The sequence below is a fragment of the Notamacropus eugenii genome, chromosome 7 (assembly GCF_028372415.1).
Source record: "Notamacropus eugenii isolate mMacEug1 chromosome 7, mMacEug1.pri_v2, whole genome shotgun sequence".
Classification (NCBI taxonomy): Eukaryota; Metazoa; Chordata; class Mammalia; order Diprotodontia; family Macropodidae; genus Notamacropus; species Notamacropus eugenii.
The window spans coordinates 124,557,154-124,584,465 of NC_092878.1; the positions used below are offsets into that span (position 1 = coordinate 124,557,154).

General features: G+C 37.5%; 1 protein-coding gene across 8 annotated transcripts in view; it reads left to right on the forward strand.

The window, feature by feature from the left end:
* TBCK (TBC1 domain containing kinase) overlaps window positions 1-27,312 on the forward strand; it is a 259,980-nt gene that overhangs the window by 44,838 nt on the left and 187,830 nt on the right. For all 8 annotated transcript variants that reach the window (XM_072625035.1, XM_072625034.1, XM_072625038.1 and 5 more), the window contains exons 4-7: window positions 15,097-15,211; window positions 17,390-17,463; window positions 24,697-24,838; window positions 26,816-26,876. In XM_072625035.1, the coding sequence (XP_072481136.1) occupies window positions 15,097-15,211; window positions 17,390-17,463; window positions 24,697-24,838; window positions 26,816-26,876 (392 nt within the window). The remainder of the gene's footprint in view (window positions 1-15,096; window positions 15,212-17,389; window positions 17,464-24,696; window positions 24,839-26,815; window positions 26,877-27,312) is intronic.

The window sequence follows — 27,312 nt, forward strand, 5'->3', positions numbered from 1 at the left end:
TTAGCATTCAGTGAATAGTCTGTGCCAGCGTATGGAAGGATATTGACTTAGCCGTTTGTCTGTGATGTACAATGTATTTGTATTGCAAGCACTGAATTCATAAAGGGCACAAGAAGTTATGAGAGAGACAGTGGTGGATATGTGATCCTTACCCCTGAAAACTTTGTAATGTAATTGAGGGGGAGAGAGAGAAGCCATATGTGGGAAGAACCTTCAAATATGCGCAGTGGAAACATTTGTCAGATTCCTGTGTGATGAGTGCCATTTCCACAAAATGTTCTGACGGTGAGTGTGTGTTGATTGACAGTCTTCTTTGCTCGTCTTCCTCCAGACACTTTTGAGGATTCAGGTGAAGTGTAACAATGATGTATCATATTTGTATGATTGTACATTTTCCAAATCACATTTCCTATTCATTGTCTCTTAGGGTACAAAGAATCATGCACTTTTTAGACTGTTAACTTTAACTTAATGCTTGATAACTGTGAGATCTTTTGGGTTTCCTCTCCCAAAGACTGTAAACGTGGTTGTGGTAATTTTTTTATTTGAATAGGTATATTACAGTGAAATTACTTTCCTTTGTACTACATATTTTAAAACATCATTCTGGCGGAGCCAAGATGGTGGAGTAGAAAGACACACATACACTAGCTCCGAACCCACAACCCATAAAACATCTGTAAAGAAGAACTCCCAACAAATTCTGGAGCAGCAGAAGCCACAGAACAATGGAGCGGACGAGATTTCTGTTCCAGAGAGCCCTGAAAACCTTTCGCAAAAGGTCCTTCGCGCTGCGGACCCGGAGCCAAGCCCAGCCCTGCCTTGGCCGCGTGGCACCGAGAGGAGCAGATCAGAGCAGGCTTCAGGGATGGAATCTCCAGCGGCCGCGCGGGTCCCTCCACCCATGGGCCCCAAAGGTTGGTGAGAGGGTCTTCTTGGTTTGCCAAGAGAGGGGAGTGGGGTGCCCCCATAACTCAGGCCCCCTCGGGAGGCAGCAGCGGAGGCAGGAGCAGACCAGGGCTCCCCAAGTAGGCAGGAGCCCGGATTCATTGCTGAAGGTCTCCACATAAACCCCCTGAGGGAACTGAGCCTCCTGAGGTGGCCCTGCCCCCACCTGAGCAGCTGAACTTAATCTCACACTGAATAGCAGCCCTTCCCCCGCCCAAAGCCCTGAGGCTGGGGAGCAGCATTTGAATCTCAGACCCCAACCGCTGGCTGGGTGGATCTGGAGGCCAAGTGGGTATGAAGAGATTATTCAGAAGTCAAGTCACTGGCTGGGAAAATGCCCAGAAAAGGGAAAAAAATTAAGACTATAGAAGGTTACTTTCTTGGTGAACAGGTATTTCCTCCCTTCCTTTCTGATGAGGAAGAACAATGCTTACCATCAGGGAAAGACGCAGAAGTCAAGGCTTCTGTATCCCAGCCCACTCAATGGGCTCAGGCCATGGAAGAGCTCAAAAAGGATTTTGAAAATCAAGTTAGAGAGGTGGAGGAAAAACTGGGAAGAGAAATGAGAGACATGCAAGTAAAGCATGAAAAACAAGTCAACACCCTGTAAACACAAGTAAAGACCCAAAAAAATGCTGAAGAAAATAACACCTTGAAAAATAGGCTAACTCAGTTGGCAAAAGAGGTTCAAAAAGCCAATGAGAAGAAGAATGCTTTCAAAAGCAGAATAAGCTAAATGGAAAAGGAGGTTCAAAAGCTCACTGAAGAAAATAGTTCTTTCAAAATTAGAATGGAACAGATGGAGGCCAATGACTTTATGAGAAACCAAGAAATCACAAAACAAAACCAAAAGAATGACAAAATGGAAGATAATGTGAAATATCTCATTGGAAAAACAACTGACCTGGAGAATAGATCCAGGAGAGACAATTTAAAAATTATGGGCCTACCTGAAAGCCATGATCAAAAAAAGAGCCTAGACATCATCTTTTATGAAATTATCAAGGAAAACTGCCCTGAGATTCTAGAACCAGAGGGCAAAATAAGTATTCAAGGAATCTACAGATCACCACCTGAAAGAGATCCAAAAAGAGAAATTCCTAGGAACATTGTGGCCAAATTCCAGAGTTCCTAGGTCAAGGAGAAAATATTGCAATCAACTAGAAAGAAACAATTCAAGTATTGTGGAAATACAATCAGGATAACACAAGATCTAGCAGCTTCTACATTAAGGGATCGAAGGGCGTGGAATAGGATATTCCAGAAGTCAAAGGAACTAGGACTAAAACCAAGAATCACCTACCCAGCAAAACTGAGTATAATACTTCAGGGGAAAAATTGGTCTTTCAATGAAATTGGGGACTTTCAAGCATTCTTGATGAAAAGACCAGAGCTGAAAAGAAAATCTGACTTTCAAACACAAGAATGAAGAGAAGCATGAAAAGGTAAACAGCAAAGAGAAGTCATAAGGCACTTACTAAAGTTGAACTGTTTACATTCCTACATGGAAAGACAATATTTGTAACTCTTGAAACTATTCAGTATCTGGGTACTGGGTGGGATTACACACATACACATGCACACACACACACATGCGCATGCACACACGCACACACATAGAAACAGAGTGAATTGAAGAGGATGGGATCATATCTTAAAAAAATGAAATCAAGCAGTGAGAGAGAAATATATTGGAAAGGAGAAAGGGAGAAATGGAATGGGGCAAATTATCTCTCATAAAAGAGGCAAGCAAAAGACTTATTAGTGGAGGGGACAAAAGGGGAGGTGAGAGAAAAACATGAAGTTTACTGTCATCACATCCCACTAAAGGAAGGAATAAAATGCACACTAATTTTGGTATGAAAACCTATCTCACAATACAGGAAAATGGGGTATAAGGGGATAAGCAGGGTGGGGGGGATAATGGAAGGGAGGGCATGGGGAGGAGGGAGCAATTTGAAGTTGACACTCATGGGAAGGGACAGGATCAAAAGAGGGAATAGAAGTAATGGGGGACAGGATAGGATGGAGGGAGATATAGTTAGTCTTATACAACACGACTATTATGGAAGTCATTTGCAAAACTACACAGATTTGGCCTATATTGAGTTGCTTGCCTTCCAAAGGGAAGGTGTGGGGAGGGAGGGAAGAAGAGATGTTGGAACTCAAAGTTTTAGGAACAACTGTCGAGTACTGTTCTTGCCACTAGGAAATAAGAAATACAGGTAAAGGGGTATAGAAAGTTATTTGGCCCTACAGGACAAAAGAGAAGATGGAGAAAAGGGCAGAGAGGGATGATAGAAGAGAGAGCAGATTGGTGATAGGGGCAATTAGAATGCTCAGTGTTTTGGGGTGGGGGGAGGGGACAAAAGGGGAGAAAATTTGGAACCCAAAATTTTGTGAAAATGAATGTTAAAAGTTAAATTAATTAATTAATTAATTTAAAAAAACATTATTCTGAGAAGCAGTATGTAGGCATAACTATACTGTCAATGAAATTCATGATTCACAGGTTAAATAGGAGAGCTGATGGCTAAATTTTCCTTGTACTTACACCTTGAAAAGGAGAGAAATGCTCCAAATCAGGGCTTTATTGCTTTGTTGATTGTCTTGACTTTAGAAAGTGATGGAGAAAATATTAGTAATGCAATGAAACCTAAAAGTGTGTTTTGAGGATATCCCTCCCCCCTTGTCATTACCAGCACTTCCTTGATTAAGAACTCCTACCCTAGAAGAACTGAATTATATTAATCATACAACTCTTGTTATAAATAAAACTAGAAGGAAGCTCCATCAACTAGAAAGAGAGACTCATAGGTTCGCCTTAGAGAGGGAGAGAAAGAATTTAGTTGAGTTGTATTCATCATGTACACAAAGGCAACAAGAAACATCCTTTCATGAGACATGTGGTCTTCTTGTAGTTCAGTGTTGATTAGATTTGCAAAAATACCACCATGAAAATAAATGCAGCTTATGTACTAACATGCTGCAGAGGTTGAAGAGGTAATGAATGTCTGTGAAGAACTATGTAAGACTCTCTGATTTAAATCAGTTTATACTTGAATATTCAGTGACTTCAGTGCAAAGGTGGTTGTTTATATATGAGGATGATAAGAAATATATTAGAAAATATGGATTAGGAATAAGGAATGATTATTTTAGATTATACAGGAGTCTCATAATACTTCCTTCAAGATAAAGTCAGGAGACATGGTGAGCACTGAATAACATCACAAAAATGAAACATTATATTTTAACAGACATTGCTGAAATGGGAGTTATTCTCAAATTCACTGTCTGTGAAGAGGAGTTGAAATGAGAAAAAATGTCTTCTACATCTCCATCCTGACACATTTAAATATGTTCTTGATAATGAAAAGTTGGGAATGGTCAGAAGAAAAAGCATAGAACCTTCAATAATTTTATACAGAAATTTAACCAAGGTAAATCCATCACCATAAGGAAGAGGCCAAAAGAACCTAAAAATTGCCCTAATCATCAAACTCTCAACTCACATGCCCATAGGAAAGATAAAGCAACCATGGTCAACAGTAATATAGAATATAAACTCATATGTAAAATCTCTTATGGAGAAGGTTGGTGGATGATTATGAGAAGTATTGTCTCACAAACCAATGAGAAGTATTGGAAGACAAAAATAGTTTAGAGAAAGCTTAATAAATGTCCCAACTTAGGTAAGTTACCCAGAGAATATTTAAGGTTAAAGATAGACCAACCACCATGAGAAAAATGGAAAAGGTTTTCAGACATTTTTTTATAACAATTTGTTTTTCACCATCACAGCAGAGCTACCACATTTGGACTCTAATATCACCATCCAGGTTATGCTAATAGAAGAGGTAGACGTGGATACTAAAGAGAACAAAGACAAGAAAAGCCACATGATTAGACCAATTGTACACAGAGGAAATCTGTATGGGAGGCAGTGCACATTGTGAGAATTATTATCCGAAGGAAAAAACATAAGAGTTGTGGAACAGTTTTTGGATGGACTTTATTGATATTGAGGGAAGAAAAATCAAGAGAATGTCAGCAACTGCTGATATGACTACCTTTCCACCTGTATAAATATTTGATGAGAATAATCTACACAAATATTGAAGGTTTCTTCAATGAGAATGTTAGAGATCAGAATCTCACAAATGATATTTTATCCAGTTTATAGTGGACTACATCTTTATCATCACAAAATTGACTTGAAGTAGAAAATATCAAATTCCATTGGGCTTTATGCTTGTTGATTATTTTCTTTTAAACAGCATTTAATTCAGTATAACAAACTGAATCACTTGCTAATTTTAAGCCTCTTTTTCCAACTAAATGTCTTCCATTCATACAACAAAATTATTCCAGATTACTTGAAAGCTGTAACAACAGAGAGGACCTTGTTCAATGACTCTCTGATCTTTAATTATACCAGGTTAGGCATAAAATAAACTCAGTAAAGGTGTTCTTCATTCTCAGGCAGGAAATTCACCAGAGGCCAAGTTGAAGAGGTATTCCCTATGGATGGTCAATTTTATCAGCAACCTCCAATGGCAGATGACAAATTTCATCCTATCTGTACTATTACATCACTATGCTTAAAAACCAGTGACTGGGACTTGTCATGACATTCCTTGACAAAGATGTCTTAATTCAGGTCCAGCTAATTGTATAAAAAAAAAGTTAACATTTTGCAGTTACCTGATTCATGTTAACTTTTAATGGGACTGCTTGGGGATAGGTTTGAAATCAGACTGGAGTTCATTCATTACAATATGAAATGTGATTAAAATGAAAGAACTGAAGTTTTCTATTGAATTTCATTTGAGTAATGATTAACCCAGATATCAGACTTAACATTATAGCTGTGAAACATTATGGATTGGTCAATGCAGTAGACATGGAAGCTGGAGGCCCAGATTAGCCTCCACTCTAGCTTACTGGTTGTGTTAATAAACATGTTACCTAATCTCTCTGAGACTCAATTTTCTGATCTATAAGTGAATAATATATTGCTGGAGAAAACATCTGTATGTATGTATGTAGGCATATATAAAGGTGTTCTCTCTCTCTCCCCATATATACATGTGTGTACATGTGTGTGTTTATCTCTGACTCTTCGTGACTTTCATGGCAAGAATACTAGAGTAGTTTTCCATTTTGCCTTATTCAGTGACTTGCCCAGGGTCATGTAAATAGTAAGTGTCAGAGGCCAGATTTGAGCTTAGGTCTTTCTGCCTCTAGGCCCAGCACTTGATCTGCTGAGCTACCTCACTGCCTTCACATTTGTGTTTGTGCCTCTGTGTGAAGTTGGCCACTCTTGGCCCCATTTCCAAAACCGAGTATTCTTTTTGCCCTGTATTCCTTTAGTGGCAAAGAATCCTACTTAGCTAAACATACAATCTTGTCCAAACTATTTGGTGGCATTTTCTAAGATACTGCCTGGAACTGGGTTGAATTCTGTGGTTATGGAACAGTTTTTCTCTGTGTGAAGCTAACTGGTTCATACAGGTATTAAACCCACAGCCTTGGCCTCATTAGCAGCATGCTCTAACCAGCTAAACTAACCAGCTACAGATGAGTTAGGGATAGACAAATAGGAAACATACGGTGTAAATTTCCTTTGAAATGCATCTGGAAAAGGCTTGACAAAATATATTTGGGATTGTACTAACCGAAAATATTTGAAAAAGTCATTAAGCTGTGTTCAGATCCCAAATGCAAATGGGTTGGGTTATGCCTAGAAAACCATGCACAGTTATGTCCCCTCTTCTTTCTTTGGAGGTTTTTTTTTAAATGGTATACTTATTTTCCCAAGGGCTTTGTGTTTTCTTTTATTCTCTTTCATTCTTACCAATATAATATTCTAAGCTTTGATGTTTCTCTGATTTGTGGAGCAGGAGACATAGGCAAGTACTGGCTGACTCCATCCCATGGAGACATCTAGATGCAGAGGAAATCCAGTTTCTGTGCAAAGGGCATAGCAGCTTAAGATTTCACTATAGCCTCTCAGAAATGAATGGTGAGGGTCTGTATGCCAGTTTCTTACCTTTGTCCTGTTTTTCCCACTTCTAGTTCTGATTGTTGTCTTGCTTAATGTTTCTATAATATATGTGACACTTTCACTTTGTTTTATCAGAATGTGACCTTTATTATCTATGTTAGACATAAAAAAGTTGTCTGTCATGTTGGGTGGGAGAGGGATTAGATTTTTTTTGTTTGTCCCTACAGGGTAGACCTAGAAGAAGTGGAGTGTTTGAAATCTAAGAGAGGCTCATTCAGTCATACAAAACTTTTTAACAATTAGAATAGAACCATCCAAAAGTGGAATAGGTTTTTTCTCATGGGAGACCTTCCACCAGAGGTTTTAGTTGGGGAGGTAATAGTGAGGCTTACTTTTCAGGTAAGGCTTGGTCTAAAAGTCTGCTTAAATATTCTTATGAATTCTAGATGTTGTTCTCTTAGATCTAACCTAATTCTTAACAATTTCAAAGGACAAATCTTTCTTCTTTGTTTTTCAGGTTTAAAATTTTCTTTATCCATCCTGTATAAAGCAAATAATATATTTATTATTTTCTTTCACTTTTTATGTTTTATTGATTTTTTTAACCTCACTGTCATTCCTAGAAACTCTAAAACCCTCCCTTGAAACAAAAACATGAACAAAACCAAACATGATTACAACATCAACCATGTCCAGGAAAGTGTAGGTAAATTTTTAACAACCAGTTCTCTGAGACAAAATGTATATATGACACACTTTTACATATACTCTGTATTATTATCATTTTCTCCATCACTTCTTTAAGTCAAGACAATCAACAAAATAGTAAATCAAGCCTTGATTTGTAGTTTGTCAGTTTCTGAAGTGTAAATGCTGGCACTAAAATTTTAATAATCATCCCTCCTGAGCCAGTATCACACCATTGACTCTGCTATCTTATGTAGCTTTCTGTAGTCATGGTCCATCACTTCTCTACCAAAAGGAAGGAAGAACATTTCCTCATCTGGAATCAAGATTGGACATTGCATTAATCTGGACTCTAACATCCTTCCTTTAGTGTTGGTTTTCCTTTACATTTCTGTGCGCATTGGGCATACTATTTTATTCATTCTGTATCACTTCATGAAAGTATCCTTGTTTTTATATATGTTGCTTCTTACAGAGCAATAATGTCCAGTTATATTCATATAGACCACAGTTCCATATTCTCCAATCAATGGGCATGAATTTTGTTTCCTTTTTTTTTTGCTTTCATGAAGTGTTCTGCTATGAATATTTTGTTTTGAGACCTTTCCTGCTGTTTGTGATCTCCTTGCGGTATATCCAGTAGGCATATTGCTGGGCCATGAATATAAACAACGTTCTCCTTTTTTTTCAGTGATCCTATCTTTTCTTTTCTATATGTTGAATCTTCCTTTCTGACTTAGGCTGAAAATGCAGTGGCCCCTTGTTGATCTAATTCCACTATTCATATCAGCTCTGATCTGCTGTTTCCAAACTGGGGTGATTTTCTCCTCCTTACACAGCCTGATTCTCCTTAGATGTTTTCCCCAAGTATACCCCCATCCCCACCAGGGTTCACTATATTTGTACTGGATTCACTACATCTCCAGCTTCCCCAGAAGCAAGGATTACAGCCTTATGCCACCATGCGTGGTAATTCCATTTGTTTTTTTTTTGGTTTTTGCTTTTTTCAGAATGACTAAATCGGTATCAGTGTTCCTGTCTTCCAACATTGACCTCATCCAATATTGACTGTTTATGTTATATTTTATCGTCTTTCACAGTTTGAAGGGTAGTGAAGTAAATTTGCCCTCTCCCCTTTCTCCTCTATATTATTTAAGGTCACTAGTTTGAGGGAAAATACAGACATTAAAAAATGAAAGGGCATAAAATCTAAAGATTTATCTACTTTACACCCTGCTTCAGTGATTGAAATTGGTCCTTAAATCTGTTTTAGGTAAACAGGCATTAGTAATAGTTGTCACTGAGAAAAAAATGTAATGTGTCCTAACTTAATATATTGAGTTGTTTTTGATATTTATATACCAATTCATTGGAATCATATGTAATTCATATGTATCCATTTTTAAAATAAATGATTCATATCCTTTTTGTCTGCAATTATTCCTATTTTGACCTTAAACTGATTAGCAAAACCTCACAGTCTCATGCTTTGGTTTTTCCAGAGTAGTTGAATAAGAAAAAAAAATCAGAAGTTGACTTTAAAAGTCTGGTGATGTTATTCTCACAGTATTCACCCTCACTGAATTGATGTGCTGCTGAGGTCCTCTAGTGTCACCGTGGAATATTACTTGTGGTTTTGAAGAACACGTGAAGTATGTTCACTTTTAGAGTGTTTGTACATGAACCTATGATTCACTTGGAAGTTGATTCTTTTAATTCCCAAACGACAATAGAAACTTTGCAACTTCGCATGTGTGTATAGGTTGTTTTCCTTATTTTGTTTTTGTTGTTTATAAACGATATAAAATTTAAAGAAAGTTTTTATTTTTCAAAGAGAATATATGATTTGTATGGTTTTCAACAAACATGTATTAAACATTATCTATTAGGTGTGGTTTATGGTTTGTCTATATAACTTTGTTACCCCCTGCTACCTACCAGACTATCTTTGCCACAACTGGTAGCTCAAAATCCCACATTAAGTTTTCTTTGCAAGTCTGGTATTTTGCCGTTTATACAGTTGATTTGTCCTTTGAGGATGTTTATGAAAACAGATTTAGTTCTGTTTATACCATCGTCTGTTTCATATACACTCTCTCTAGTTTAATCTGATGTAGGAAGCTATGCAATAGAGAAGAAACCATTTTGTGGATAAACATGGTTTCCAAGGCTTTTTTAAAAAAAACTATATACTTCATAAATGCAATTTCATAGTTCTTTTTTTTAATGTTCAATTCGGAAAAATCACTTCCCAGGGTTGTTGTGAGGATCAAATGAGATGTTGTTTGTATGGCACTTAGCACCGTGCCTAGCACATAGTAATTGCTGTATTAATGTTATCATTATTACTATTTACATGGAAAAACTGACTGAATAAATGAGTTAATAATCCTTTCTTTAGAACAACCCCTTTTCCATTTACACAAAAATAATTTCTGCAGTGTATATGATTGCTAGAAGAAAGAATTTCATTTAACTAATTCACACCAAATATGTGATTAATTTACTTTAATTAGGTAGTACTTATTAGCAATAATAGCACATAGAGGCAGCTAGGTGGTGCAGAGGATGGCCCTGGAGTCAAGAGGACCTGAGTTCCCAACCAGCCTCAGACACTGGACGTTTACTAGCTGGGCAAGTCCAACAACCCTGATTATTTCACAAAAAATAAATAAATAAAACAGTAAGGGTATCTTATGTTCATATGGTATACTTTGTGGTTGAGATGTAATGGAATATGATGAATAGAGAGCTGACCTGGAGGCTAGGAAGACCTCGAACTCTTAAGGGCTGACTGGGTGATCTTGAGCAAGTGTAATGGGATTTAAAAATCTTCCCCACCCATTAATAGATCTCAGGTGGGGCTATTAAGGGAAGGCTGATTAGGGGAGGCTTGTTTTATATGAAGACCCACACTTTTTGTTAATTTCTAAGGAGGTACTGGGTCAGGAGGGTCATGCCCCCGGCTCTGAAAAATGTATATATACCCAGAGGTGAGGTTTTGTTTTGGGGCTGAAATCATTGGAAGGGTGTTTGTGTGATTAGGCCAGATGAGATTCTGGGTAGCTGTTAAGTAGTCCCCTGGCTTTGAAAATCCAGATGTTGGTGCTTCCCTCTCTCTGGTAATGATGTATGTATTGTCTGTGCTCAGATAGTTGGAAGCCCTGTCTGTTGGTCTTTCTGTTTGTAATTTCTGCTTGTCTTTTCTCTGAAGTTAAGGGTGCTGACTTTTTCCCCTGAACTAAGTGAATAATATATGTACTTGATTAAAGCAAGATTGTTTACCCCTTTTAAGTCTGCTTTCCTTAGAAAAGCAGATGTGGGAACCTGTGCAGTAGGCCCTCCTGTGTATGCCAGAGTGCTTGCTGTTACAGCAAGTCACTTCTGCATGCTTTCAGTTGCAGAGAAGATACTGATGTGCATTGAGGTGAAATCCCAGGTCAGGTTGGGGCTCTATGCTTACTTCGTTTTTTCAAAAATTTTCTCAATTATCTCATTTGATCCTCTCAAAACTATGAGATAGCTAAGACAGATATCCCATTATATAGATGAGGAAATGAAGATTGAGTGAATTGTCTACGAGCTCACATCCAGCGACTGGCATTGCCAGACACTGAATACTAGTTTTCTGATTGAAATTCTAGTGTTCTTTCCAGTCACTTGGTCAGTCCACAAGCATTTGTTAACTGCCTTCCCTGTGTCGGCCCAGTGCTCACTGCAGCCTCAGTAACCCAAATGAATGTTCGGTTACTAGAGATGCAGGCAATGAAACATGGGAACAGGGATCAGATGGAAATTCAGCTAAAAAGGGAAGGAAATGAGCATTTCTGTAGTACCCACTGTGTGCCAGATGTTGTGCTAATTGCTGTACACATTTCTCATTTGGTCCTCACCTCAACCCTGCTGTTATTATCTGTATTGTACAGTTGGTGAAACTGAGACAGACAGTGGTTAAGTGACATGCCCATTACAACTTGTAATTGCTCGAGGCTGGACTTGAACTCAGGTCTTCTTGACTACAAGTCCAGCCTCCAGGTTGCTAGTGGAGCAAGGTGGACAGCTATGAAGGATGATAACATGGCATCTATAAGATTTAGTAACTGGTTTTGTTTTGGAGAGGGATAAGGGTAGGCAAGAGTCAAGGATGACTCTTGGGTAGTAAACCTAGAAAATTCAAAGAAATAAAGAAGTCTGGAGTTGTAGGTATAGGGAGAAGGTTAAAGAATGCTTTGGACATGTTAATTTTGAGATGTTTATGGGACATCCAGACGGAGTTTTCAAACGGGAAACTCAAGTAATATAGACCATGTCTGAGAGGATATTTGGGACCTAGGGTTGGAGGGAAGTAACCGTAGGGAGATCGGAGCCTTCTCTGGAAGCTGTTTCTGCCTTTCATGTCTTCATCTGCTCCTTTTCTCTGGGCCAAAAAGTTCTTGCAAGCTTCCAATTTTTTTTGTTTTTTTTCTTTACATGGAAACAGCAGGAAGCTAAAGGCATAGGAGTGTGAAATGGCCATAGTAAATAGGTTATTTGTAAATCAGTGTTCATATGCACTAATTTCATAAATATTAAGGACAATGTCTTCATATGTAGTAAAAGAAAGCGATTTTAGTTGAGTGGTAGGGTTGGAAGTCAGATTTCAAAGAGTTGAGAGGGAAATGGTGCTTTTCAGTTAAAGTAATGAGCATATTAAGGGGAACATAACTTCTCATAAAACATAAAAATGCCAAAGTGAAGAACAATAGTTTTGAAAGACACACAAGAAAAGAAAAATTAAATGAAATTTTAAAAAATCAGCAAATTAGAATATCAGTACAATAAAAAAGTACTCTAAAGCAACTGACCCAGGTAAAGTACCAGAAGCAAAGCAGATGGGAAGAGAAACCTTGCAAGGCATCTTGAAATAACATCTTCAAATGACTGAATTCGAAGAAATTGGAGAGCAAGTGATTTAGAGAGAAGAATCATAAGATCAAATAAGAGCTTAAAATAATAGTGTGAGAAAAGCTAAAATTAGGAAGTGCTCTCCCCTTCCCCCCTCAAATCAGGAGGAAAAAAAATAGAGCTAGTGACCGATATGGAAAATATAATAATAATAACAGTTAACTCTTATGTAATATTTTAAGATTTACAAAGACCTTGACATCCGTTAAGTAATAAGATACTAGTGAAGAAAAGAAAATTTTAGGCACCAAACCTCTACTGTGGGAAATGTTGGTGCAGACAAATAATTTAATTATTAGAATTGGAAAACATAAAATCAAATGACTTGCCTGGAGAATAAAGTATTTAAAATAAGGTCAAGATGACTTGACATCTCAAAAATTACAAGAACAAAAAAAGACTTTAAGTGTAGACATTCAGGGAAATGAACAAAACAAACTTCGCAGAGCTAACAAAAAAAAACAAAACAAAAACCTGGCAGTGAATTAATAGGGAAAGTCCGTTGGGCCCTGACAAGGGAGATCTCAAGGTTCGATATCTCGGTGCCTCATTGCATAGAGCGCTGGGTCTGGAGACAAGAAAACCTGAGTGCAAGTACGGCTTCAGGCACTTGGCAGCTGTGTGACCCTGGGCACATCACTCCACCTCTGCTGTCTTAAGAAAGAAAAAGGAAATGACCAGCCAGTCCAGTATCTTTGCTAAGAAAATCCCATGCACAGTATGGTCCAGTGGATCATGAAGGGTCAGACATGACTGACCAATTGTACAATACAAGAATAGAAATATTATAGTGAAATACCTACCTTATAGGAAAAATTACTTCATGCCACCAAAAGAAACACAGAAATTATTTACCATGGAATATTAATCAAGAGGATAGTGAACTTTTCAGTGAGAAGAGACAGAAAAATGGAATAGAGGATATGTAAAATTAGGAAGCATAGGCCACAGATCTAGACATGTGATTCAAGGGCAGGAACTATGTTGCTTTTAATTTTTGTAATTCAGATGCCCACCATAATTTAGTGGCATGCATTTAGTAAACATATAGCAAATGTCAAATTGAATTGTCTTCAAATTCAGTACTTATTGTCATATGGCAATAGTTCCTTGTCTTTTTGAGCATGAAGACCATTTTTCAATGTAAAGAAAAAACCCCACATGACCTTTGTTATGCTGTTGGCATCCATTGATCGAAAAAATTTAATGAAGATAAAAAACCCTGTGAGTTTACTAATATGTTTAAATTAATTTTTATTTTTCAATCATGTCAATAAACAGTATTATTGGTATTTATGAACCATATTCAATTTACTGAAGATATATTTGTTTATTATATTCTGTCACATTGCATATTTCATTGATGCTAAGGATGAAAAAGGTATTAGTGCATATGCAGATTTCAAGGCCCTAGCCCTAAAGGTTGGCAGCTATTACTTTGGAAGACCTTCTTCTGTCTCAGTCCATTGCATTAGAGCTACAATTCCTCCCCATAGCCTAAGTAAAAGTGAACAACTGTTTAGTCATTTTAATATTCCAAGAAGCTGGAGAACTCCATTTTATTTGGCATTTTCATTTAATTCATTTTTATGAACCAGTTTTCTAACAAGATTCTGTGCAAAAACAGCAGTAATGAGCAAGGATTAGGAGCAGAGAAAATTCATCTAATGAATAATTGAAGCAACTGGTAATGGCCAACTTCTATAGATCAGGTATCAAGTACAGTCAGAATTTTTGTAAAGAGAAATTCAAGCCAGCCAAGCTAACATGCCCCTTCCTCTGAGAAGTGCTAAAGTCTACAGCTGAAGTGTTTAGCCCCTTGAAAATTAAACTCAGCTTAGTGGTGAATGAATCATGAGGACCCACAAGTCAGGAAACAAGTATGTGGTAAACGTTTGCTATACAAGCAACAAGAAAGACAGCTCCTGCCCTCAAAGAGCTTCCATTTTAATGAGGAAAGACAGTGTGCAAAAGAGATTTGAAAAGAGGGTAGAGAAGGAGGTTCCCACTCTAGGGTATAATGGAAGGTCCGGAGAGTCAGAAGCACAGACTGGAGTGAAATGAAGCATGACTCTCCTGAACACATGCTGCAAATGGAAACCCAAGGAAGACCTCGCCAAGAGGAAAAAGAGGGCAACATATGTGGGAGCTGGGTCGAGTGGGGGGCAAGGGGAAGGGAAGGGGAATGTTCCAGACCCAAGATGAGAAGGCAGGTGAAGCAGCACCAGGAAGGGAATACAACAGTTCTGACTTTTGGCAGAATCAGTGGTCACGTAACCAGGCGTCCCAAAATAGGTATTATGAGATATTGTGTGAAAATATCTGATTTTGATGTGGGGAAAGTATAGCAGATCTCTCTACAGGTTTTTGTGTTAAAAAAGAAAAAAAAAAAAAAGAAGACGACTTGTGCCTAAGAACAGCTTTAACAGAAAAGCATCGCAATCCTGGTAAAGTAAGGGTTCTGTCTGTCTGATTCATGGGTTGTGTTTTTATTTGTTCTTTTGTAGCCCCTTGAAAGTGTTGTGCATTGCGTTTGAGGTCCTCCAGGGGTTGCAGTATATGAACCAACATGGAATGGTCCATCGAGCTCTGTCTCCTCACAATATTCTGTTGGATCAAGAGGTAATGTTGGGGAGGTAGGAGGACAGAGAGAGGGAGAGGGAGAGGGAGGGACAGAACAAGGGACATTGATAGAGTGTTGTAAAAGTTTACAAAATCCTTGACGTGTGTCATCTCATTGGAGTCTTTCAACAACCCTGTCAGGCAAGCGCTAGAGATAGAATCTCTATTTTTATAGATAAGGAAAGAGGTTCAGAAAATTTAGGGGACTTGTCCACAGTCACACAACTAACATGTAACATGTGAGCCAAGCTCTACCTGACTCCCAAGTACAGCACTCTCTCCACACACACAGTCCTTCCACAGAAGGTGTTTGTTAGAGATTCCTAGAGTCAGTGCCCCTTAATCTGTATCTGGCAGTAAGATATTACAAGAATCTTTAGGTTGCGCCATCCCCAATTTCCATAGATATAAAAATAATATTTATGAATTATAAAATAAAAATAAATATTTAAATATTACATATTGTCATATCTATAATATAATAAAAATAGATATATTTATCCTTTTTGTTTTTAAGCGTCCGCTATCCATGGATCCAGGACCTTCCTTGGGTCCACTTTTCTGTAATGAATGAAAGGATACCCTTTCTCCTCTTTTTGGACTCCGATTTCTTTAGATGGTCTCCCTAACTGTTTGTTTCACTTCTAAGGAAAACTAGAGTTTAAGAACTCTGTTTGTTTGTGTTCATTTAATTTTCCTGCCTGAGATCTCGGTGCTTTTTTCTTTTTTTTAAAGACATTTTCTGTAGTGTGCTTCTTTACTTGGACATTATGTGGGGAATTATCGGTCTGAAAGATATTCCCTCCAAGGACTAGAAGGCAGTATTTACAGGAGCAGTTGTAATTTTGTTCAGCATGATTGGCATCTGAACACAACTGTTGGCAAGGCCCACCCTGCCTGGAGATTTCAGTTCAGAAGTAATCATAATAGAAAAGTGGAATTACCATTTTTGTTTCCTGCCTCTCCCTTCAAGCCTATTGTTAGAAGGCACATAACAAAGAGCAGTGTTAGCAACTTTCCGTTTTCTTAGAATAAAGTTGAATTTTTTCCTTTTATAAACTAAATTTGTAACTTAAAAAAAAAAGTTTCTCTCCGTATTTCCTCATAAGCCCCTCCTTCTAGAGGGCCGTCCTTAAGTAGAATTATTTTAATCACTTGTATTCGTTTAAAAATTCAGATGACTTGGTAAAACATTCAAAACCATAGTACTGAAAAGGAAATGATGATTATTATAAAAGCCTTAAAAGATAAAAATGCCAAAGGAAAACTTAAAGACTTTGAAGATTAGAGTTTTGTTGCTACCCAGAAAAGACCCATTAATAATCATGGTTCACTTCATGCTCTCGCAACCCAGGAGGATGCTGCAAAGCTTGATCACTGAAGAGCTAAAACCCAGTCATTTCCAGTGAAGAATCCAGTTTCAGGTTTCAGTTTACAGTTTTAGGGAAATAAGAATTCTTATTGGAAGTAGGCACATGACACCCCCACCAGTGAGTCCAAAAGAAAAAGGAAAATCTTTAAGATTATGTGGTCACAGATTAAAGCTGAGAAGGACCTGAGAGATCATCTAGTTCAATTGCTTCACTTTAGAGATGAGGAAGTAAAGGGAACCTAGACTGACTCCACAGCTAGTGTTCCTACTATCGATATCTCTCTATCTCTATCTATACACAGAGAGAGAGAGAAAGAGAGTGAGAATGTGTGCATGCCTGCGTGCGTGTGTGTGTGTGTGTGTGTGTGTGTGCGTGCGTGCATGTGTATGTATGTATGTGCCAAGCCTGGAGTCCCAAAGACTCACCTTCCTGAGTCTAAATTTGTCCTCAAACACTTCCAATCTGTATTACCCAGGGTAAATCACTTCACTCAGTTTCCTCATCTGTAAAGTGAGCTGGAGAGGAAAATGGCAAACTACCGTCTTTGCCAAGAAATCTCAGATGGGGTTAGGAAGAGTCAGATATGACTGAAAATCTCTCATTTGGGCATTTTATTTTTTACAGAATATCCAAAAATTAAACTCCTGTGGCTTGTTTTTGTCAGACTTGTGAAAAATAGATGAAATACTTTTTCTCAATTGACCTGTTGGGGTAATGGTTTTTATGAGTTCCATTTATCACATTATTGGAATTTCCTGTGCTGGTTTTTTTTTTTCCAAAGATTTCATCTCCTTTTCTCTTATAGGAACATATTAAACTGGCTAAGTTTGGACTTTACCACATGACAGCTCATGGCGTTGATGTTGATTTCCCAATAGGGTAAGAATAAACATTTTACAGCTTTGAGATTTCAGCAATGCTATATCATTTCTCTCTTTATAAATAATTTTTAAAGGACAGTGCTATTTAACAGTATTATGCTTATTTCTACTTGTCATCTGTTTCTCAGTAGATGGATAGCATCTTCCTTCTTAAGTCCAGGGCTTTCCATGTTTTTCTAAAGCTACCAGCTCCTCATTTCCTCCACCACAATAATATTCTGACCAAATCACATTCTCTCTGAGAAATTGTGAGAGTTTTTTTTCCCCAATTTTTCTGCATTCCCTCTATTCTTGGCTGCATAGTTAGAGAGGAAAATTTTAATTTGAAATGGTCAAAATGATCCATTATATACTTCAACATTACCCTCCCCTTAGAATTTGGTTTAAGGTGTGATTCTACTGGATCTAGTTCCTTCATATCTTTTTCCCCAGGTTTCCTTGAAGTTCCTGACCCTTTGCTCTTCTAAATGACCCTATTATTGTTTTTCTGACTGAGATAATTTTTTTAGTAATTTATTTAGGATGATATTACATAAATAGATTAGGTAGGTAAAATTGTTACTTTTCTAATTATGTTAGTTTTACCTACCCATGCACAATAAATATTTGATAATTTAAATCTAACTTTGTTTGTGTAAAAGGTATTTTGTGTTTATATTTGTATAGTTCCTGTGTCTGTTTTAGCCGGTCTACTCATTTTTCTTAGTACTGTCTAGTTATTTTATATGGTCTAAAACTATTCATTAATATGACTGACAAATAGGTATTTAACAGTAAAGAGCAACCTCTTTAACTCTGTCCCTCAAATGTAAAAGCATTTTACAGACTTTAAGATGATAAATACATTTTGTTGTTTTCAGTCATATCTGACTCTTCATGACACCAATTGAAGTTTTCTTGACAAGGATACTGATGTGGTTTGCCATTTCCTTCTCCAGCTTGTTTTTACAGATGAGAAAACTGAGGCAGATAGGGTTAAATGATTTTAACCAGGGTCACAAAGCTAGTAAGTATCTGATGCCAGATTTTGCCTCAGGAAGATGAGTCTTCCTGGCTTGAGGCGCCAGTACTCTATCCACTATACCACATAGCTGCCCCTGATATGTAATACTGTTATCATTATTATTATTAAGGATACCTCAGTTTTGTCTTTGTTCTTTTTTTTAAAGAGAAAAATTAATGAATATTTCACAATGCCTTAGACATAAGCAAATCCTGTCCTTCTTTGGACTGGCAAGAAGACCTTTGCAGAATTCCAGACAGGCATTCCGCAACAAAGCCCTCTTGCAGTGATGAATAGTTTAATTTCCTTCAGTGATAAATATAAGAGCAAGAAATTAGATCTCACGAACAGATACTACATACGTATGAAGCATGCAGAGCAGAGCTAAATGGGACAATGCATTTGTCTGTCCTGGGAAGTTTGAAAATGGAATCCATCTGCATTTGAAAATGTAGCCTCCTGTGTATTACTGCTACTAAGGGCTTTGAATTTTCATCATATCACATGGGACTTGAATTGTTATGGCATTGACCAGAATTTTTTGAGAAGACCTAAATTTGGCTTCAGATACTTCCTGGCAGTGTGGTCCTGGGTAAGTCACTAAATTCTGCTTCCTTCAGTTCCTCCTCTGTAAAATGAGCTAGAGAAAGAAGTGGCAAGCCACTCGAGTATCTTTGACAAGAAAACCTCAACTGGGGCATCAGAGAGTAAGACATGACTGAGATGACGAAAAAACAACACTGCAGATACATGCACATACTTATTTACACACATATACATGCATGGGAATGTATGATTTCTAATTGTGTGTTATACGTGTTGCATGTATGTGTATACAGGTGAGGAAGGACTAGAGCAAAGGAGATAATGAAAAGAACAGCCTCTAAGAACCCAAGAGTCTAGTCCTTTGTTGACACAGGGAGATTTGAGTAGAATTTAGTGAGAATCAGAGATTGTAGCATCCAAATCCACACCTGGAATACGAAATGTAGTTTCAGAAAATACCTTTTGTCATTTCCACTATGCAGAGGAGCAGATTCGCCTCCCAGATGTACCATCACAACTGTATTTAGTTTAATACATTTTTATAAAACATGTTATTTCTGTGTCTCACTTTTATTCACCTGTAAAATGAAGGCATGAACTCAGTGGCTTCTAAACTTTCTTCTAACTGTATATTTATGGCCCTGTGATCATAGTTTATATTTCATTCTAGAAACTGGGGAGGTGTTGATGTTTTTTAAGCATAGGAGTGACATCATATCTGTCTTAGGACTATCACCTTGGCAGTTATGTAGAGTATGGGGAGTTGCTGCTGCGGTTTATCCTTTGTTCTCCAAGAGGACCATGACATCCAGGAGGAGATGCTGTGACATGCAAATGAATTGCATTTAAGGGAGGTAGGGCTGTGCAAAGTCACCAGCCTCACTTTCTCCTCCAGAGTCTTCTGGGTCCAGTGACTAGATATGGATCAGACACTTGAGATGGTCCAGGATAGTGTGGGAGACCTTGACCTTTTTAAGCTAAGGTCTTTAACAGGTCTCAGTCTGATTGAGGCAGCACCCATTCAGTGATTAAGACTTCATAACAAATGAGACAAAGAATGACTTCTTTAAAAAAAGAAAAGAAAAGATCTGTGGGGAGGATAGAGACTGAAGCAGGGATACCAGTTAGAGGCTTTGATAAGAGAGGTGATGGAGGCCCTGGACTAGTGTTGTGGATGTGTGACTGAAGAGATGTGGATGGGTGTGAGAAAGACTGTACAGGAAAAGCCAAGTAAGCTTGGCAACTGATTGTACATAGGGAATGGGAGAGAGTGAAGGGGCGAGAATGACGCCCAACTTCACTTGCTTGACTAGAAATATGGTGATGCTCTTGATGGAAAAGGGGGTTTTTGGAAAAAAGGTGAGTGAGTTTTAGGGGAAAGGTAAAAGTTCTGCTGTAGATATGTTGTGTTTCTGATGCCTAGGGACCAGTGAAGATGTGTAGATTTGGGAAGCATCTGTACACAGATGATCATCCTTCATGTTCCACCCCCTAATCATGGGCAAACCCAGGACTGTGTCCTGTGGCTTTTCCTCTTACTTTTCTTCTCTCTCCTCTTCTTTCCCCTTGTCTCCCTCTCCAACTTCCTTTGGCAAAGGAGTAGGAAGGGGAAAAGCTTCGTTACGTGTCATCATTGACTCTGAGGAAGTGCTTTCTAAAAACATTTCCACCCTGCGTGATACTGTCTTTTGAAACAAACCTTGATCATCACCTTCCATTTAAGCTAGTGATGTGAAAGGTCATAGTGGGCTCTAGCTCTCCCACATACACTTTAGCTCTAGAAGCAGCAGGGATCAAGAAGACCAAAGAGTCATATCAATCAGCTGCTCCTCCCTCCAGCCCCAGACAGCACCAGAAGACGCTTCAGAGAGGGTAACAACCAAGGAAATAAAAGCCAGGGAAAACTCTGACAAATGGTTTGAAGCTACAGCTTAGAGTGGGCTTAAACCTAGTTGGATCTCCTAGGAACTGAAACCTGTGGTGTTCTGACTACGAGACTCAAACCTAGCCCATCTCACTGAGCCAAATTCATGTGAGTACCTTGAGCGTAAAGTCCATTGTCCAGTTCCTGAAGGAAAATTCAAATTGAAAATACCCTGACACATCATAAGAAAAATGTATAGCTTTAGCCAAAGAAAAAAATCACTATATTTGTCCAGAAACAGAGTTTGGGTATCAAGGAACCATAGTCAGGATAACATAAGACCGTGGTGCAACTACATCAAATAAAAATTGCCAATGGAGAATAGCTTCATCTGCTAAACAAAGTGTTATTCTGCAGAGGAAAATATGGACCATTAATGGAAGAGGTGACTTATAACACTCCTGATGAAAAAAACAGAGTTTTGAACTTAAGTACAGAAGACAAGAGAACTTTAGAAAAGTAAATAAATTCGGCCAGTTGTAAGAGTCCAAATGAAGATGAAAATGTTTACGAGCAAATAGGGAGAGAAGAACAGGTGCCCCTTTAGAATAAAAAATAAGATATACAAACATAGGGCATGATTCATTTTGTTTCTTTTTGTTAGTTTTAAGAGAGAAAAAAAGGAAAGAAGGGGAGAAAATTAGGGGAAAAGGTGTCGAATTATTTTTCAGGCCCAAGAAGAATATACAAACAAAAGGAATGGGTAGGGGAAATGGGCACCTCATGAATCTTACTTTTGGCTAAACTGAACAAAGAGGGGTTGGACACTCATGGAAAAATATGAAATCCAACACGACAACAGGTAGACACAAGGAGAGATGAAGGAAGGGTTTTAAGAAGGAGAGTGGAGTTGGGTGGAAATTGTTAAGAAGCAAAACAAACTCCAACTTTGGAGGATCGTAAAGAGAAGAGTAAAATGAGGAAAGGAAAGTGCAGAGTCAGTGCTCAGGGTCTGGTGAGGTGTATGGAAAAGAACTGGAAACCAAATGGGTGCCTTCAGTAGGGGAATGGTTATGGAATTATGGAATATGGATTTAATGGAATATTATTGCAGCATAAGAAATGAGGTAAGGGACAGATTTAGATAAACTTGGGAAGACTTGTACGAACTGATGGAAGAGTGAAGTGGGTAGGGCAAAATATATAATAACTGTAATATTATAAAGGAAAACAACTCTAAGAACTCTGAATGGTACAGTCACAACTCCAGAGGCTTGTGATGATAAACTAAGCTTCCCACATCTCAACAGAGAGGTGATGGACTAACGATGGAGAATGAGCGAGACGTTTTTTGTGTTGGTCATAGATATATTCTGTTTGATTGTACTTATTTATCAGTAGGAAGAACTTAATTTTTGTGAAGGGGATAACTGTAAGGGATGAGGGAGGTCTGATGGTGAAGCCAAAAAAAAAAAAAATCAAATCCATCAAAAAAGGACATAAACAAGGAAGGCAGTGTTGGCACTGTCCCTAATCTAATATATACTTTAAATAACAAGTTTCATGTAATTGCAATAGATGGTTTATATACAATCCTTTTTTTCTCTTTGTATACAGAAATGTTTATATTTGTTGATGTTTGTTAAGTTCCTATTTAAAAAGAGAAAATTTAAAAGCAAGGCTTTATGCAAAGACTGATTTTAAAAAAAATAAACTTTAAATTTCCCCCTCAAAGTGCTTTAGGTTTTAATGGGACCAGACAGTGAGAAGGGGAGGAAGTGACTTGCTCAAAGCATACCAGGCAGCTTGAAGAATTGAACCTGAATATAAAATTGAAAATGGTCGAAGTGATCTTAGGTTACCACAAGATCTAGCTTCCTTTGAAGTCTGAAACCTTTAGTGTCGCCCTGAAGTATCAAAGAGCAAAACACGAAACGTTATCCAGGAAAAATAAAGTGATCAAATAGCTAAGGCATGAAAGAAAATATTTACCCCAGAAGAAACTTGTAGTTGGTTCAAAAAGCTAATTTTAAGGAACCAAAAAAAGTAAACTGTTAACATCTGTTTTAGGGCTCTGAGCTTTCATTTCAACTGTCCAAGTAGCGAAGTACCTTGTTAAAACACCAGAGAGAGAGATGATGAAAGCCTGTGTTCTCTTTACCTGGTCAGTTATACTCAAAGCTATTTTCTGCTTATAGTCATTGCTTGTCTGTGAGCTTCTTAAGAGCAGGGACTTTCTTTTGACTTTCTTTGTATCCCCAGTACTTAGCGTAGTGCCTGGCACATAGTAGACACTTAATAAATGTTTGTTGATTGAAAAGAAATCCAGAACTAAGAACATTGCCAATCCGTATTATTTGAATTCATCCTCATCCTTTTGTAAAAAAAATCAGTATTCCTAGAGCTGGGTTATAGTGTCAGTGTTCACTTTTTAAGAGATCACCAGTGAAAAGTTTTTGAAGTGACAATGCTACTGAACTATACATTGAAAAACCGCGTTAGTAGAGTGAAAAGGAGCCTCAGAATTTATCTTTTTCCACCTTCTCTTTTTACAGATGAGGAAACTGAGTCTCAGGGAGGTTAAGTGACTTGCCTAGGGTTGCACAAATAGTGATATCAAAGGCAAGATTTAAAACAAGGTCCTGTAATTTGTCTACCCTCCTTATCATCTTGGGGCCATCTTTGGGCCCTGTCATCCATCATCTTTTGTCCTAAGTCATGAAAGTTTGTCTCACCAATTACATACCCTTAGAAATATCACACATCCCTGTGTGGGTGTGGAAAACCAATGGCCCATTTGGGATTAGTCATTGGATTTACACTACTTATTCACCAAAGCTGAAATAGTATATCTGTAACAAATTAGAGTTAATGGATGCTTAATTTGCATTTCTGAAAAATAGAAATAAATTGGCTAAATAATAAACTGATATTTTCTTCATTCTAAAATTTTTAAAGTAATGGCAGCTAAACAAGGGCCGGTAGCTGATGCAGTGGAGAGAGTGCCAGGCCTGGAGCCTCAGATACTTCCTAACCCTGTGACCCTGGGCAAGTCACTTCACCCTATTTGCCTCAGTTGCCTCTTCTGTAAAATGAGCTAGAGAAGGAAATGGCAAACCATTGTAGTATCTTTGCCAAGTAAACCCCAGATGGGTTCACACAGCGTTGAGACACCACTGTAACAACTGAAAAACAGCAAATAGGTGCTGATGTTGTGGGTGTAACCTAACAACAAATGAAAAAAGAGCATAAACAAACTCAAATACAGCAGAGTAAAGTTCTGTTCTCAGTGAAATTACCTAGTTCTTGTGTCTGTGTGTTTACTTAAAGTGGTACTAATTCCACTTCTCTCTAGAAATCTCAGTACAAAATTCTCAAATTTCCTTGTAGCTAAGATTGGATTCCTTCACAAAATAGTGGAATTTCAGAGTTCCAAGAGGGGATAAATGTCAAGGTACACTTTAAGTAATATTTCAAAGGAGAAAAGATAGGACAGTGAGGAAGCAGTAGCCATTTAGAGGAGATGGGAAAGGCAGTTAGTGAAGAAGGAGGGAGGGAAGAAAAACAAGGCATTAATGCAAGAGGAAAAGGCAAAGAATATTAAAATCTTTGTAGGCCTATAATTACTTTTGGAACCCCAGGGAGGTGGCCTCTCCCAATTCCTGTGGTTGGTTCACAATTCCACTTAGCAGCAGCTCTTGCCAAGACCATCTTGTTTCTGAAATTTCCTGTGTTTGTAGTAAGAGCATGTTGTTTTATCTTCCAAAGTTCTTGATATGTCTGTAGTAAGTGTTAGTCACGTAAATATCCTCTTGTAGGTACCCATCCTATCTGGCACCTGAGGTCATTGCTCAAGGAATCACCAAACCCAGTGACCACATGCCAAGTGAAAAGCCTTTGCCTTCTGGCCCCAAATCTGATGTATGGTCTCTTGGAATTATATTGTTTGAACTTTGTATGGTATGTAACCAATAACTGAATTAAAGAGTCTAAGGGGACTATTAGACCAACGAAAAGAGTTTTTATAGATTTTGGGATAATATTTTTGCAGAACAAGTAGTATAAATCTCTTTTCATTTCCTATATATGTAACTGAGGAAAATATCTTATTTTTAAATTGATGACTTTAAAAAAAACATTTAATTTTTTTACGTATACCGAGTTATTTGCACTCAGGGTATCCCCAAAGTCTCTGTAGTTTTAAACTATTTAAGCCTTACTATTCACTCTTAATAAATAATATTTAATTGACTGTTAATCCTTAATAACTAATAAATTACTAATATCCTTAATTTTTAAATTAAAATTATTAAAAGCCTTAATAAAAGGTTTAATATCATTTAAGCATTAATGCTTAAAGCTGCACTGAGATTTTTGGGATACCCTATCTTTGCAGCTCTATTAGGAATTCTTGAAAATACTTTGGAAATATTATCTCATTAATTTTAACAGTTTCTGTGGTGTGAGTGTAAGCTATTATTTCTTTCCTTTTACACCAATAAGAACCACCATGGAGAAATATCAGTCCATAATGAAACTGATTTTTTCCCCACTTAGTTGTCTATTGAATCTTTTATGTCATATTTGAATTGAGATCGTTCTACTTTAAAGTTCTAAGTGGTATTAATAAACCTCTATTTACTTAAACTTCAGGCAGCCATTCCTCCTTCATAATAGTAATGAGAAGAATAACTCATATGTACATACCATTTTCTGTTTTGTAAAGCTCTTTATGTACCATGGCTCATTTGATTTTCAAAAGGATCTTGGGCCTTCCAAATTGCTACTAAATGCCTTAGGCCTCATTCATACCCATCTCCCTGACTCTAAGGTTCAAGCTAAGTCCACTGCCCACTATGCCACACATAGTGGCATAATTCCTCCTTTGGGATTTTTATTTTTAATTTTTGTATCTAGAACAGTGCTTATCAAAGAGTAGGCACTTACTAAATGCCTTTTGGATTCGATTGGATTGGACTGAATTTAATTGAATTAGATCCTCTTTCTACCAACTCCTTTGATGATGAGCTTCTTCAAACTTATGATCCTTGGATGACAAACATACAGCATGTTAGTGGTTGGTACCACTGATACATGAAGCTTTTCCAGCTTAGTAGGGCCTGCTAAAGCTTCCATTTTCTGGCATAGCCTTTGGAAATCAAAAGTTACTCCCATGGCACAGTGAAGAAGAAAGAGGTCAGAGAATTGCAGAATTTTAAAGTTGGAAGAATCTTGGGGGTCATCTAGTCCAGAGGTGTCAGACTTGGGGACCATGGATAGCAGATTAAAATGTCATTGGGAAATGTTTAACAAAACAAGTAAAAATACAACCTAACATAGATAATGTTAATTGGTTGTTTTCTAAGTCAACATGTGCCCCTTAGGATGTACAGTGTAATGGGCTGTGTTTCTATTTGAGTTTGGCACCACTAGTATATGGAATACCCAGGTGAGAAAACTCCCTCCATCAATCAGGAGATCAATTTCTCTGAAACTGAGAGCCTTAGTTTGTTTCCTAGAGCAGTGAGAGGTTAGGTCACCTGCCCAGGGGTTCTCACAGCCATTAAACCTTAGAGGTGAACCTTGAACACAGTTCTTCTTGGCTTTAAGCCCATCTTTCTATTCACTGTGCCAAATTGTCTCGCCATTTTTTAGCATCTTATGTCTTTTTTTTTGTACTTTTAGAAGTATTACTTGAAAAGTATGTGTTTTGTTATCAAACATAAGGAGATTTTAAAATTATTAAATTGTATTTTTAGTTTGACTTTAACTAAATTTAATAAGGGGAATTGGGTAGTACTAGAAAGCCTAAGCAGAAAAAAACTAGAGTTGATACCTCTAGTAAAATTGTTTTCAGTTAAAGAAACAAAAAGGATTCATTGAAAAAAATGCAACAATTTGTTTTCATTTTCTCATCCAATAACTCATTTCATTTAGGGAAGAAAACTGTTTCAGGGCTTGGATATTTCTGAAAGGCTAAAGTTTTTACTTACATTAGGTAAGTCTCATAAGTTTAATATTCTGTCTTTTTGTTCATGAAGTTACTGCTCTTGACTTGTGGTTCTGTGCTAAGCACACTGTATTAGAAGTTACAAATCCTGAGTTCAAATCTTAATGTTACGATTTACATGATCTATGGCAAGTCACTTAATTTCTGTAGGCCTCAGTTTCCTTAAATGTAAAATGAGAGAGCTGCCTAAGAACCCATGGCTTGTGATAAGTATATACTGAGTTCTTTTCTTGTGGGAATAAAGAGCATTCCTGTATTGAAGCATCTATGTTCTTTTTCTAGGGTACACAACATTTATATGGTGGGTTGGGGGAGTTGGAGATATAATTCTTTTTTTCTTTTTTTTAGTTTTATATTAATTTTATTTGTTTTCAGTGTTCTATAATCACTACCATATACCTTAGATTATTTTTTCCTCTTCCTC